Raw genomic sequence first — 15132 nt, 5'->3', positions numbered from 1 at the left:
ACTTGCTTTATTCCTAATAATCTGAACTGATTATCTGTGGTCTTATGAACTTCTACTTGGCAAAAATACTGTCCACATTATTGACCAGTAGCCTAAATTTAAAATAATCTCTTACCTCTAATGTTTGATCTTATTTTTATTATATATTCATAAGTACTTCTAATCAACACTGCAGTGTTTACACTATAAATATAACTTACAGGTTATATGTACATTGACCAAATAATTGGTTCAACAAACATCTGGTTTCTTGGGTTTCATTCTAACAAGGGAAACTCGTTTGTGGGAACGCATGGTAAAGACTAAGTAACTCAAAGGGAACTTTCATTTTCTGATGAGTTCTTCACATGCGTGTGCCGTATCTATTTGTAACAAATCATCTTCTATGGTCCAGTTTGCATTCCTGGCTTTGGCCGACTTTCTGGAAAAGTTTGTTATCAGGCTGGAATGACTACATTAGAAAATGCTGACAGATTGAAAAAGTCACTCCTAGTAAAATAAATGAAAAGCATATATCCTACTTAAATTACTTCAGGGTTATTTTTTTTTTTTAAATATAAAGCATGTCACAGTATTATGATATTTTAATCTGGGAAATTAATCTCAGTAATTACTTCTTTGCAAAAATAATTCTTATTTTGGAAAATTAGACTTAATAATTGCTTCCTGGTAAAAATAAATCTTGCCACTTAATGTGAACCACCCAACGAGAACTGAATAAGCCTTATTATATATTTTAGCTATTATTGTTAGCAGTTAGCAGTTTTAAAAATAAGTTCCAGAAAACAAAATCACACAGAAAATTAGACTTCTATAATGGCTGTGGCTAAGAATAGTTTTATTTTTTAAATGGCAAGTGGGTTGATTGAGTTTGGTACGAATTTTAATCTTTATATTTACTGATGGCTGTATTTTTATTTCTAGTTGTAATTTGGATTTCATCATGTTATTAAATAAGAACATGGGTATCGGTTCCAAAAAATGACATGATTTTGAAGTTAAATTCACCGATATGAAGAGAAACTAAAATATATAATATTTTTATTCAAAAAATCCATTCACTATAAAATGCTAGGTACCTGGCCTAGATAAATGATTAGAAATTGGGACAATGATTCAAGAGAAAGCATGCCCATCACAATATGATTTGTCATAGTGAATAACTACAGAGGTGCTCAAATGTTCAATGCTGGAGAAATAGTTGAATAAATTAAATTATGTTACAGTCACACCGCAAAATAATCGGAAATCATTAAAATCCTTTTAAAAGTAGTTTCGATGATATGAACACACTTAGGATATAGCATTAAATAAAAGTTTAAAAAGCAGAGCTATGATTCCCATTACACATCTGTTATGACACACAAACACACACAAGTAGAAACAGAAGTGCACAGAGAAAAGACTGGAACATAACATATTGAAACAGCTTTCAAAAATATCAGAATTATAGAGGCAATATTTTGCATCATGTTAATTTCTGAAATTTTCTTCCTTGTATACACACACGCACACACACACACCTTAAAGGGTGAATCAATCAATATCAAATAAAATTCCAAATCATAACAATCATTAAAAAATGCCAAAGTTAATTAAGGAAATATTCAAGAAGGAATATCTCTACCATACTTTTCAAATATTTAAATGGTATAGTTTTAAAGGCTAGGTTATAACAGAACAAATACTACCAAATTACAGTAACAAAATGTTAATGAATATAGGGGTCAAAATTTATTTCAAAGGCTAAAAAAATAAAAAATCCACTAATAAACAAACTTAAGGAGCAAATGTTCCTTGTCAGTAATTGAGATTAATGACATAAAGCAAATGTGGAAAGGAATGTCTGTCCAGAAGCAGCAGGAAGTTGGATGAGCTTCCAAAAATTCTTCTTCCTTGGGGTCATGATAAAAAACTAGCACTTTTAAAATGTGCTTCTTTTGTGCCCAGCACTATTTGAAAATTCTTTACAAATATGAATCGATGTATTCTTTAGGACAACCATGGCATACAGTTGCTGTTCTCATCACTTTTTTATGGGGCAATGAAACTGAGGCACACAAAGGTGCAGTAAGTTGCCTCAGGTCACCACCTAGCCAACGGTGGGGTCAGCATTCCCAATCAGCCAGGCTGGCTTCAGGGTCTGTGCTCTCAATGCCCACACATACAGCCTCAGAGGATAGTAGTCTCAGGACAAAACACCGCTTTATACAACAGTACTGTAAGACATTCAGAAAAGGGGCACGAATGAGTGTTTATTTTCTGCTAAATGTATATTTCAGAGACATTTTTGATGGATTACTATTCTTTTAAATGTATGCATTTTCTTTTGTAAAATAAAATTTAAAGATTTCTCCATTTCACAGCAATAGATATAAGAACTAACGTTTATTAAGATCTCTCCATGTTTCTGCCTTATGTGTGGTTCTTACTTGTACCCAGAGAGCCTCGGAGGTGCCGCATCAGATCTACCTGCAGTGTCTAATGCTGATCATCGATTACCACTCAGAGGAACCTACCAGAGTGGGTACATTACCTACCAGAGGAACTCTGCAAGGGACTGTATGGTTATGTTCCCCCCTCCCCTGATTCCCATGTTCAAATCCTCATCCGAATGTGGTAATATAGATAGGAGGTAGTGTCTTTGGGAGGCAATGAGGTTATGAGGGTGGGGCCTTCATGAATGGGATTAGTTAGGGCTCTTCTATAAGAGAGATTCCTCCACCATATGAGGTTACTTTGGGAAGATGTTAGAGAAGGCAAGTCTTCACCAGAAAGGGAATCTTCCAGAGCCTTGATTTTAGACATCCTACCCTCCAGACGGTGAGGAATAAATTTCTACGGTTTCTAAGCCACCCAGTCTTAACCACCCATCTAATGGACTAAGGTGAGCTCACACAAGGTCGAGCCTCTGCTGGCTTCTCCCAGTCCATGGCTGGCTACAGTAAGGTACTTTTCTGCCTTTCCTGCCCAATTCAGGATTCTTCCAATGGGCAAAATTTGCTCAAGCATGTCTCATTGGCCTGGTCAAAAATCTGGGATTTTGAAAAAATGTACCATCAACTGAATGTTTTTCTACTCAATCCTCATTCTCTCTTTTTTCTCAGAAGTCAGAAACCCAGTGTAGCAGAAGGTTCCTGGAATGCCGTGCTTTCTCTCCCTTCATCCTTCACAGGAGTTTCCCTTAGGAAACTTGCCATTTGCTTCTTGGAGACCCAAGCAGAGACAAACCCTCTGAAGTGGGTTCTACAGATGAAGAAGCTGAATTACAGAAAGATTCAAGGAATTGAGATGTGGGAAGTGGTGGGGCTAGAATTTGAGCCAAGGCAATCTTATGTCAGAACTCACTTTCCTAAGATACAGGATAATGTGCCAAGAAATGAATCCATGAATTTTATTTTTTTTCATTTCTCCTCCTTTAGTTTTCACATTATTCTCTCCTCCTTCTACTTCCTCAACTGCCCAGAGGCCCTGAATCTACCCTGGTAAAGTCTGTGTCCTGTTCCTTTGCAACTCAGCCTGTGATCTCTTCTTCCCTTCCTCCCTCCCTTTCTTCCTTCTCCCCCACCCCACACTTGCTGTGTTTTGTCTAGAGATAGGGCACCTTATTTTTGTAACTGAAAACAACCCTTTCTCATTTAGTATTTGTTCTGCATTTATAGTGCCTGACAATGTCTCTTATGTTTGTTGTACACATAAACACAATTGTCATGTGGAAATTAACAAAATTCTCAATTATGATGAAATGTCATGATCAGAGAAATGGGCTGAAGTTTTTCTGGTTGTGTGTGATGGTTGTTGTTGGGTTGTTTGTTTGCCAGTCACTTTGCTAGATTTCTCTTTGTTTGTTCATTCATAAAGTGAGTTTTGTCCCCATGATGCCTGAGGTCCCCTTCACTTCTAAGACTATAGGTTCTCACCAAAAAATTCTTATTTCACTCCCGCATGTTCACGGTTAATTCAAACTTTTATGAACCTACGAACTTAAATATACTTTATAAAGCATATGGATAATAATTTTTATAAACGGCAAAGGTTCAATTAGGAATTGCCCGATTTCTGCATTTGCAATTTGCACACTTAGCAACTGTTATTTCGTAAAATGCCACCAGGGAACTTGAGCAGCAGCACGCAGAACACACCATGCGGAGGCACAGCCATGCAGCGCCTCTGGGATTACCGGAGCTGGGGCCCGATAGGCTCCCCGAGGGCACCCACTGGAGCTGCCGACGCCCCACCTCTGGCGAGACCCCCGCACCCGCTGCGCTGTCCGCGGCTGCTCCCGCTGCCGGTGCACCTGCCGGCCGAGGTTGCACTGCTTCCCTACGAAGCCCGATTTACAGACACATCTTCCTGTCATATCACATTGCGGTGACACAGAGCCGTGGGGGTCACAGTCACAGAGCGCACAGAATTGCTTCTCTGGGTCCCACCACAAAGTGGGCTTTAAAAGCCAACAGACAAATAAAATGGAAACAAAACAGAGCATACAATATTATACAAGAAACGGGAGATGCTATTTTCAAACTACCTATAGAAAGGCCAGTTTGACATCTGAGAGATGCCTGCTTCTGCTTAACGCTCTTTCTGATGAACGGATTTGTGTGAAAGGGCCAGAGCAAATTCAAGACGCTGTCACGGAGGGACGTCAACGTGCTGGCCGCACTGAAGACGGAGCAGTTGATTGGTCAGGGACTGGGGGCAACATACTGTGTTTTAATGGAATATTTTCTTTTAGCAAAATAGTGTGCCTAAAACCATTGACTAGCTTCCCTACCGAAAATGTTAAATAGAGCGCTCAGAGGAACTAGCTTTTAAAAGATGGAACCAGAAGATATTTGCTCAAAACCAAAAGGAGTGACATTTTAGTCTTTCAAACCTCCAAAAGCAAAGGAAAAAGCATTTTACTCTCCATAAATTAAGATTAAATTAGTATGCTATTTGTTTTTAAAAATACTTGCATTATAGCAAATATTATATGAATTCATTGCCAAAAGATGGTAGAATGCTGACATATAGGATTTTTTTTTCTAGATACAAAAAATAATCACTGCAGTTTTACCCATAGCATTAGATAATCTGAGCTCTTTTTTCAATATACTACAGTGTACAAAACATGTCACTGAAAGCCAGTGACAATTTTCAAAGAGGAAGTAATTCAAGGCTTGGCTCCTGCTCTTACCTTGCACTCGTCACACCGCTGTCCCCGCACATTAGCTCTGCACTGACACTGTCCTGTCCGGGGGTGGCAAATATCTGAGAAGGAGCCATTGGGATTACAGCGACAGGCTGGAAAGAGAAGAGAGATGTGTGGCCAGGAAAAACTTCCTAACAGTCACAATAGACTTATTAAATAATAATATACCCCCCATGGTAACATGGACATCTAAACACAGTAAAAGAATGTCTTCTAATTTGCTAAATGTTGTCAGGGATGCTAACATTTGATAGAACTCTAAAAGCTGGAAAGATACTTCCTATAAAGGCTTCAGCACAGTGGTTGGCTCATCATATTCTATTGAAATATGTATGCCGTTATTATGATTCTAATCTCAAAAATGAATGCATGGAAATCCAAAGAAGTCAGAACTTATACAAATGTTTAGTAGGCCATACAGGTGCGTCCAGAACTTGAGTTCCCTGTTCAGGTGCAATTCTGGTTCACGTCATCACAGAAACAGTGGGGTAACATTTAAAATATTGTAATCCCTTGGATATTGACTCGAGGGCAAAAATAAGTTTGAGAAATTATCACACAGGATAGAACCCATGGAATAATTATATGTATAATGTTGCTATGAATCACACAACATTCAGTTAATTATTTTTTTCAATTTAATGATTATGTACTCTGTGCTAGGTTTTTGTTGTTGTTGTTAAATCCAAAAAATAAGCTTGGGGTCAAATAAATGTAGAGACCTTTAAGATTAGAAAACTATAAGTGGTTAACAAAACACTTTCAAGTGTGATAGAGGAATATAGCATTATGATGTCCAAAAACTTTTATTTCTTTAATTTTTATACTATCTCCGAAGAGAGAAAATATATGTGATTGGTTTAAGCAATCTTTTGGGCTTTTTTATTTTGTTATGAATTTGCCTGATACTATTCTGAAAAGTATAATAAATCAGTCTAAAACTTAAATGTGTTTTTTCACAAATAGAACAATAATTAATAGCTTACTCTTTACAAGTATGCTTTTAATGTTCCATATAATTGCACTGACATCAGAATAAAAATGTGAGGGCGTGATGATATGGAAATTTAGGCTATTTATAGATGGTTTTGATAAATTTTGTACAATGTCCCCAAATACCCAGACTTCAGCACAACTTATATTAAAAATATCTACACTTCTTAGCCTGTGATTCACCTCGCTCCACATTCTACTTCTTTTCACTGCTTTTCTAAAAACTGCTAGATTTATCCTTCACCAAAGTTTGGTCTTCAGTGTCTGCTAACTTGTTAGCAGGGTGAGAAACTGGCAATAGGATAAGGATCGTCTATAGCTGGAGGACCAGAAAAGGCTGAGAAAATACTTTCTTTAAATATCCATTTTCATTGGACACTAGAATTGTATATATTAATAAAACTGTTATTTCTTCATGTAAGTTTCTTATGTTCTTATATGTAAAATTTTTAAATCTCAAATTATTTAAGATGTAGACGTCACTTTTCCTTAGACCGAAGACTCTGAAATTAAATTCATCATAAATAATGTGTTATAATTAATTACTGTCTTTAACATGACAAAAACAACATAAAATTTTGCAAAAGTGCCATTTTAATGGAAAAGCGTGGTATAGCAAGATAAAGTTTTTTAAGTGGTATATTTCTTACAAAGACAGAGGCAACTAAAAAAATCTTTTCATGAACTTCCTTTTCTTGAAGGTTTATATAGAAGAGCTATTATATTCAAGAAAAATTATAAATATAGATAATACATGTGTTTCTTATGCTTTTAAATGCCATCATATGTGGAGGAACATGCTAATGGTGCCAAATGTTTTTATTTCCACATTCATATGTATATACTCATATATTTAAGACTTTATGTCAAAATCCCTACCTTACTATAATAAGAGAAGTGGAACAATGTCCTCAACTTTGGGGGGAATGGTTCTTGGAACACAGAAAGCAAATCATTGAATGATTAATGTAACCTTAGACTAGGCTGATACAACTGTGACCCTACTGCCAGTGGAGCTGCCTGGTAGGGGCATCTCTAAGCCCCAAGAGCTCACCAGAAGCCTCCATGCGCTAGATCCTTCAATCCCCCGCCCATACACAAAAGTAACCACACAAAAGCCATGACCCTTTTTGTAGACAGGGAAACTGAGTCTCTATGAGGTCAAATATCTTTCCCAGGGTCACACACGTACAAATACAGATTCCAGAAGATCTGTTTGACTAGAAGCTTTTCTTACGCTCCCTATGATTTTATATATGTCCCAAACTCACAGTGTTTAAAGGTATGCTGAGCTTTGGAAATTTTGTCTTAAAAAATTATCAGCTTACAGGTGATATTAATAGGTGCCAATTGATCTACACAGTAATTTGGTTTTGATTCAAGAAATGATCAGTTTTTAAACCTGTGATGAAACCTATTTTTTACTGAAATAGGATCCCCTATGGGGTTTTTGGTGCTTTCAGCAGAGATAGACTATGTTTCTGCCCATTTCTATAATTCTCCAGGTCTGAGATCTACATGAATAATTGGAAGTATCTGCTTATATCATAATCTCGCTGGAAATGGACTGTTTGGCTTGTCTTACAACCTGCTGTGTCTAAAGATTGTGACAGCAGAGGACTCTGATGCTGAGTATGTACTAACACTGACTCATATTCCATTTGACTTTCAAAAACAAGACCTCTTTGCATATTACCTGACCACTAATAAAAGGGATTAGTAAATTCTATCCAAACTGAGTAATTCAGCTGAGGAGGGGAAGAGGAGGGGAAAATGGACTATACTAACCTGGATGACTCCTTAGAGTGGCTAATTTTGTGGAAGTACAACAGAAAGAGCATTCTATGAATAATCCTAAAATGACTATTACAAAATTAAAATGAGGCTAGTCACTTAACAATTACAAACGCCAGTGTGTGAAAATGTTGTCAGAATTTTTACACCTGTTATGAAATACGAGACTGTAAAATTCATCTATGAAAGCATAACTGATTAACACCTTCTGACAGCTACTAGTGAAACAATATGGGCTGATAAATTTATTTCAAGCCGATGATTAGAATTGAGATCAACAAAAAAAGATAAATAGGGCCTACCTAATTTCTAAATTCTTCCTTCCTGTTACTGACATAAACAAGTTCATTTAAAAATCTTCCTGCCACATGTAAACAGAAACGTGTGTGTCATTTGAAAACCAGTGATTCGATAATGCAGCCATTTTCCAAGGATGTACTCGATTAGTACAAAGAAACAGTTTAGAATATGCAGACTCTGTGTCTGTGCTGCGTGTCTGCCATCCAGGGGTTACACCAAATTTCCTCCTCTTCAATCCCCACTCCAAAACTCATCAGCTACTTTGAGCTACGATGCATCAATCCTGTCAGGGGCATCAATAGTTCAGGACTTACGCTGACAGTTCTTTGCATCAACTGCGTCTCCAAAATACCCATCAGCGCAGAGCTCACAGTACTGGCCTGTGGTACCCGGCTTACATATCAGACAGGCGCCAGACAAGCTGTCACAGCTGCCAGGGATGGAGAAGTCAAGGTTGTCATTGCATTGGCATGGCTGACACGATCCTCCAGGTACAGAAGGTTGTCCAAAATAGCCTTCTGCGCACCTAAGGCAAGAAATGTCGTCAGTGAGTATTCAGGGGGAATTCACCAGGGACGATGTTTACATATTTTGCACCCTCTACCTCTCCCAGGCTTTTCCTTTGGCGCTTTCCTCTTCTCAAATGCAACGTGACTTAAAAAATGTTTCCCTATAACTACAGTATAGATCCAAGATGAAATCCTGCCAGCCCACTAGTAATTAGATTTCAGCCAGGGAGAAAAAAAAGAAAACCTCGTCACTGGCACTGAAGACGAGACCAAAGCATAATAAGAAATCTGCTGCTGGCGCTCTGGAGGGATCCAGGTCCCTGCTGGAAAGCCTCTGCAGTAGGACACATCATATGTCTCTACGCCACTTGGTTGTTTTCTCTACAAATATGTAAGATTTGCATTTTTTTGTTGTGGTTGCAGCCAGAGCTTGTTAGGAGGAAACAGACTTAGAAGGAAATTCAGTAATGAGAGTTCGGAATTTATGAAGTAGAAATAGTGACTCAGAAGATTCTTATTAATTGGGTGGGGACTGTGGGTATCGCTGAATTAAAAATCAGTTTGTACGTATTTGCATACACATTCAGAGGCGGATTTTCATTGAAGATTCTCTACTAAAGGGAAGGCTGAGGATGCATGCCGGCAGATCAAGGGAGCATGACATAGGGGGTGCTGAAGTGTGCCCGCAACTCACACTAGCAAATTCTGGGTCTTTTTTTCTTTTTAATAACCAAAATCTAATTTATGTATTATGGGAGAAATAATAGAATTTTATTTATTTATAAGGCATATCAGAGAAGACTTTGGAAAACTTACAGCAGGGGTCCTCAAACATTTTAAACAGGGGGCCAGTTCACTGTCTCTCAGACCATTGGAGGGCTGGACTGTGGGCCATGGGACGAGTCGGCTGCTAAGCAGGACAGGCAGCGGCAGCAAAAGCACCCAGCAGGCTGAATAAATGTCCTAGACGGGCTGAATGTGGCCCGCGGGATGTAGTTTGAGGACGCCTGACTTACAGTATCAACCATTCCTTGAGCCAAATGCTATGTTTTAAAATGCAACTTAAGGTTACACGTGTACAGATACATCCTGATAGCCAGTGACTATTTATAGTCTGGTCTGTCTTCTCATTCAACCACATTTGAGAAACTAACAGTGCATCTGAAGTCTTGTGCTAAGGCCAGCTCTGATATCTGTATCATCTTACCAAAAATAAAGTCTCTTTTAGCAAGGGTCAAAATTGAAGGGGATCAAAAACAATGTAAGGGAATATATTTTTTCAGTAGTACCCGACTTTCATGCTCATCTACTCACAGATATGGAAGTCATTACTCAGAAAAAGGCTCTCTACCATTTGGAATAGAAATGGCTTAAATAAGTATTTCATATTGAGGATACTTTAATAACATAATTATGAGGCAAAGTTATTGATTTACTTTAATAACATCCCAATTATGATTTTCTTTTCTTTTCCTTTTCTTTTTTTTTTTTTCCTAAGGCAGAGTCTCACTTTGTCACCCTCAGTAGAGTGCTGGGGCATCACAGATCACAGCAACCTCAAACTCTTGGGCTTAAGTGATTCTCTTGCCTTAGCCTCCCAAGTAGCTGGGACTACAGGCACCGGCCACAACGCCCAGCTATTTTTTTAGCGACGGTGTTTCTCTCTGGCTCAGGCTGGTCTTGAACCTGTGATTGCTCTGGCACTCCATCTGCCTCGGCCTCCCAAGGCGTGAGCCACTATTGTTTTATGTTTGCTAGGAAATTTGTAGGTGCCATAAGTTTTAGATTTCATATGTTATCATAATTTTTAAAATGAGATTACCTATATTTGCAAATTGTTTTATTAAATAAAGAAAGTTGTATAAATATGGCTTGGAAGAAGACTACTGGCCACAAATAAAAATGTTCATTAATTCTCTAATATTCATATGTAGAAATATTTTAGGGCATAAAATTTTCCCACAATCCCTTCAGGAGTGGTATTCAACAAAGAGAATAAGAAGATCTTCTTGAATTTTAACTTGATTCTTTTTGCCTTATTTAATATTCAAAGCCTATGATAACATCCACATATATTCACATCTCATTTTGTTTACCACTAGGAAAGTGGCTTTGCTCTACTGGAATACAGATATACAGTCATCATTATCACAGCCCATGAAAACCTATTATTTTCAGCTCACTTTCTTCAAAATGACTTACTGCCCTCAGGAGAGATGGCATTATATAACAAGATCTGGGGACTTTTTTAAACATAGATGCCAATTAATAAGTCTAAAATTCTCCTGTAATAGGAAAAAAAAAAAAAACTCGTTTCAGGGAGAAAATAACTATAATTAAATAAAGTAACAAAAAAATGTGTATTTTATTTTTTGTTGCAGGCTATGCAAAGAAAATTTGTGAATATACATGACAAAAAATTCATATGCCATTTCACTGGAACCGAAACCATTTTCTTCAGCATATTACGGGGGTGTGTGTGTGTGTTTCTGTGCAGAGAACAGTATTCTTAGAGGTTTCTAAAAATGTTCCACTAGGAATTAAAAAGTAATGCTAAAGTCGGAGAATACAAGACTGCTAATCATATAACTTTGATTAATAACAATGGCATTTTAGTGTCTGATCAAGTTCAATTCACCTAATTAAAATTAGTTCAAGTCACAGTCCTTTAGACCTTGCCAGTTCCTCAGCGTTTCTATTTACTAAAATGAACCAGAGTGGGAAATCTCAAGCGCTCTCATTTTCATATGCGAGGCAGAATAAGGGCATTTTTAAAAACAGAGTGTATTGAATGCCTTGCTAGAGATGGGCATCTTGACATCACCAAGTCAATGTTCCTTTCTACACTTGTTAAATTTTTCAAATCAAATTACAATACTTGGGAAAGATATCTTTTAGTGTGAGATACACAGCAAATACACGCAGTTAGGAGCCGCAGTGGCTGCTATGTATAACTTAGGGACACTGTTAGTGTGGGGAGGGAGGGAGACAGGGGAAGAGAGAAAAGGCAGGAGTGAAGAGAAAGAAACAATGAGAAGAATGCAAGGGCACTGCTGGGGCTCTTCTACCCTAGCACTGTTTTCAGCAACTTTTGGCTAAAATCTCTGACCTACTTTTCCATCATCTATAGTCTGAAAACAATGGAACAATAAAATGCTACTTTCAAACTCTCTAAGCAAATTAGAAAAGCTCTTGTTCCCCCTCCCCAGCACTCTTCCTCAAAAAAAAAAGAAAAAAAAATATATGCAATCTACTGAGCATTCTACATGATACTAATATAAACATGGCACAGTCTTTATGCTGCAGTCCATGGAGAAGAAATACACTTCAAAAACTATAGCAGTAGGCGGGAAATTGGGGGGGGGGGGCTTATGCCAGTAAGCTTCCCACTCATGGAGGCCCTGAGGCAGGTGGATTGCCTGAGCTCAGAAGTTCAAGACCAGCCTGAGCAATAGTGAGATCTCTTCTCTAAAATAATAGCTGGGTGCAGTGGTGGGCACCTGTAGTCTCAGTACTAGGGAGGCTGAGGCAAGAGGATCCCTTAAACCCAAGAGTTTGAGGTTGCTATGAGCTGTGACGCCACGACACTCTACCTAGGGTGATAAAGTGAGACTCTGTCTCAAAAAAAAAAAAGTAGCAGCAGAACAGTTGGAGCTATGCTGGACAGAAGCGCAGAAAAGGCAACCAACTAGATTCAGGTTAATTGAAGACCCTTTCAAGATGATAGAACTGAATTTTGAAAGTTGAACAGTGGTTAGCTTTAGGTGGAAAAGGGGAAGGGCTGCTGTCTTCCAGGCAGAGGGAATAGTATTGGCAAAGGCCCAGAGGAAGCTGCAGTGTAACAAGGCAGGGCTGAGCTGTGACACCGGGTTTTTACTTCCTCTCATTGGCCGTAATTAGCAAGGGACTGAGGGAGTTTACCTGCTTATATAGGGTGACTTTCTGCAAACTAAAAAAACAGTGCCCTCTCCAGGCGTATGCAGAAAAAGTGAAGAGAGAGCGGACATGGTGGTTACGCGACACAGAAGGTGCCCTGACCAGAAGAGGACCTGCTGCATTCAGGCTCCCCAACTCCCCCTTCCCTGAGGACTTTTGCACAGAAATACAAATCACACGTAGGCGGCCTCTGGAAACCTCATCTGGAATCACAATTTACTAATGGTACTACCAATTAGTGTTATTTCTGTAACCCCACGCTGTGTGGTCAGGACTCAGGGGTGCAAAGGGCCTCAGACAGAAGGTAGGGGATCAAGGGTGATCAGACAGGATCCAAATTCAGACATTCCTGAAGCAGAGAATACCTAAATGGGATGGTATGTGAATTTTCAAAATACTAAACAATTAGATTCAACTAACTTCTTCATTCTCAGTGGAAATTATGAAATTAGTCTTGACTTTTGATGTTTCTCTCCTCATGTGGAGATGAGTTGTTAAAAATTTTCCAGCTAGGGAGGGGGTTGGGTTTCAGAAGCCCACATATTCCACTGAGATTCACGTTGTCCTATAGAGTCCTCAAGGTGAACTTGCCACGGTCTTTTTAAATGTCTTTCTCCCTGACATATGATGTACTGCTGAGGCTCCAAACTCACTGTGAAAGTCACTTCGTGTCTAGTCAGGGGCAATATTGTCAGCATTTAACTCACTTTTTTTTTTCTTAGAGACAGAGTCTCACTTTGTCACTCTCGGTAGAGTGCTGTGGCATCACAGCTCACTGCAACCTCCACCTCTTGGGCTTAGGTGATTCTCTTGCCTCAGCCTCCCGAGTAGCTGGGACTACAGGTACCTGACACAACACCTGGCTATTTTTTTTGTTGCAGTTTGGCCGGGGCCGGGTTTGAACTCACTGCCCTCGGTATATGGGGCTGGCGCCCTACTCACTGAGCCACAGGCACCGCCCTAACTCACCTTTTGCTCTATATTTCTTTTAATTTTTCTTGATGCTCCAATGCTTACTTAATCCCTTTTAGCCTTCTAAGATGCTGTCTCTCTCAGTTTACTTTTATTTTTTTCCTCCTTTTGCCCAGATGATAAAAGTTTGCAGTCTCAGCAAAGTGCCAGGTAAATACCTTCTCCCCTCACTTCCTCACTCTCATCTTTCTTTTAAATGCTCCCCAGCAAAGCAGATAACTCTAAAATATGGGCGATTTGACCCCCAGTAAATGTTTCCCAAGCTGAGGGTAGTGTTCCACGTGGGACCGCACACCAGTCAATCACCAGGGTTTTGCTGGATCCCGTTCTGCCATCCTCTCATCCACTCCCTCTATTCAACAAGAAAGACCCTTTTTGTGCTTCATGTTTGAGTGAAGAGATTTGACAGAGCAGAAAGCAGAAATGTAGGAATCTTCTGGACTTGGAGATCTACAAGTTGTCATTTCTATGAGTGTGGTACCCTGTCCCCCAAACAGAAAATGGGGTGGGATTGGAAAGGCAGATGGAGAAATAGTGGGAGAGATGTTGGTGGGTTCCAGAATGGAATGCAAGAATCTAGATGGCTCCACACCCCCAGGAATGAGATGGAAGTAATGGAAAGGCTTGCTAGGCCTAAAGAGAAAGGTGATGAGGAAGACCGGGAAAAGGAACGGGTCAGGAAGAAGATGCACTGATGAAATGCCGAGGCCCAGCTGGTCCCATTCCATGTCTCTCTGCCCAGCACACACACATCTACACTCCCCACCCCACTACTCAGGCACACAAGCCCCACGGTACTAGGAAAGCTTGCTAGAACATTAACTCAAGAGTGGACGTGGGAAGAGGGATAGAAACATCAAATTTTAAACTGGCTGAGATTATGTTCCTAAGTCCTTGCAGGTCCCATAGAGAGACAGGGGTCCCCAAATAAAAATTAAGTAGTGATAAAGATGATAAAGTTACAATTCCTACCCACCTGAGCTGCAGTCTGAGATATTTTCTTCCTAAATCACTAATGCAGAAAATTTATGGGCACATTAAGTTTAGCAAATTCTGAGTTAAATGAATAGATTTCTTCCCTCCACACTCCAGGACACGCCAGGACTCTGAACATGCTAATGGACACCTCCCAAACCGATGTGACCACGGAAGTCTTCATTCTAGGAACAGCTACAGTTTGGGAAATGCCGCCTTCAGCACGCGTTTTCTCTAGAGGATGTGCAGAAGCTGATCACGTGCATTAACTACAGAACAGTTTTCATTATGTGATATTCAGTGCAACCAGGATCTCCTCCTTACCTCATCCGTACCTTCCCTCTCTTCTGCCTCAACAGGTATACCTCAAACACAGTTTCTGGGAATATTTTGGATCCATCGAAAGGGTTTCTCTTGACTCATATAAATACAGTGAAATGATAAATCCTAAACATT

The 15132-nt window shown here is 39.2% G+C and overlaps 1 protein-coding gene across 2 annotated transcripts in view; it reads right to left on the bottom strand.

The window, feature by feature from the left end:
* The window catches only part of LAMA2 (laminin subunit alpha 2), a 614120-nt gene that overhangs the window by 219423 nt on the left and 379565 nt on the right, over window positions 1-15132 (bottom strand). For both annotated transcript variants that reach the window (XM_003781659.1, XM_003781660.1), the window contains exons 19-20: window positions 8599-8810; window positions 5183-5289 (exon numbers count right to left, since the gene is read on the bottom strand). In XM_003781659.1, the coding sequence (XP_003781707.1) occupies window positions 5183-5289; window positions 8599-8810 (319 nt within the window). The remainder of the gene's footprint in view (window positions 1-5182; window positions 5290-8598; window positions 8811-15132) is intronic.

Source organism: Otolemur garnettii, unplaced genomic scaffold (genome assembly GCF_000181295.1).
Source record: "Otolemur garnettii isolate 467f Iridium unplaced genomic scaffold, OtoGar3 scaffold00002, whole genome shotgun sequence".
NCBI lineage: Eukaryota > Metazoa > Chordata > Mammalia > Primates > Galagidae > Otolemur > Otolemur garnettii.
Note: the sequence above shows the minus strand (reverse complement) of the source record. Positions and strands in the feature narration are given on the sequence as shown.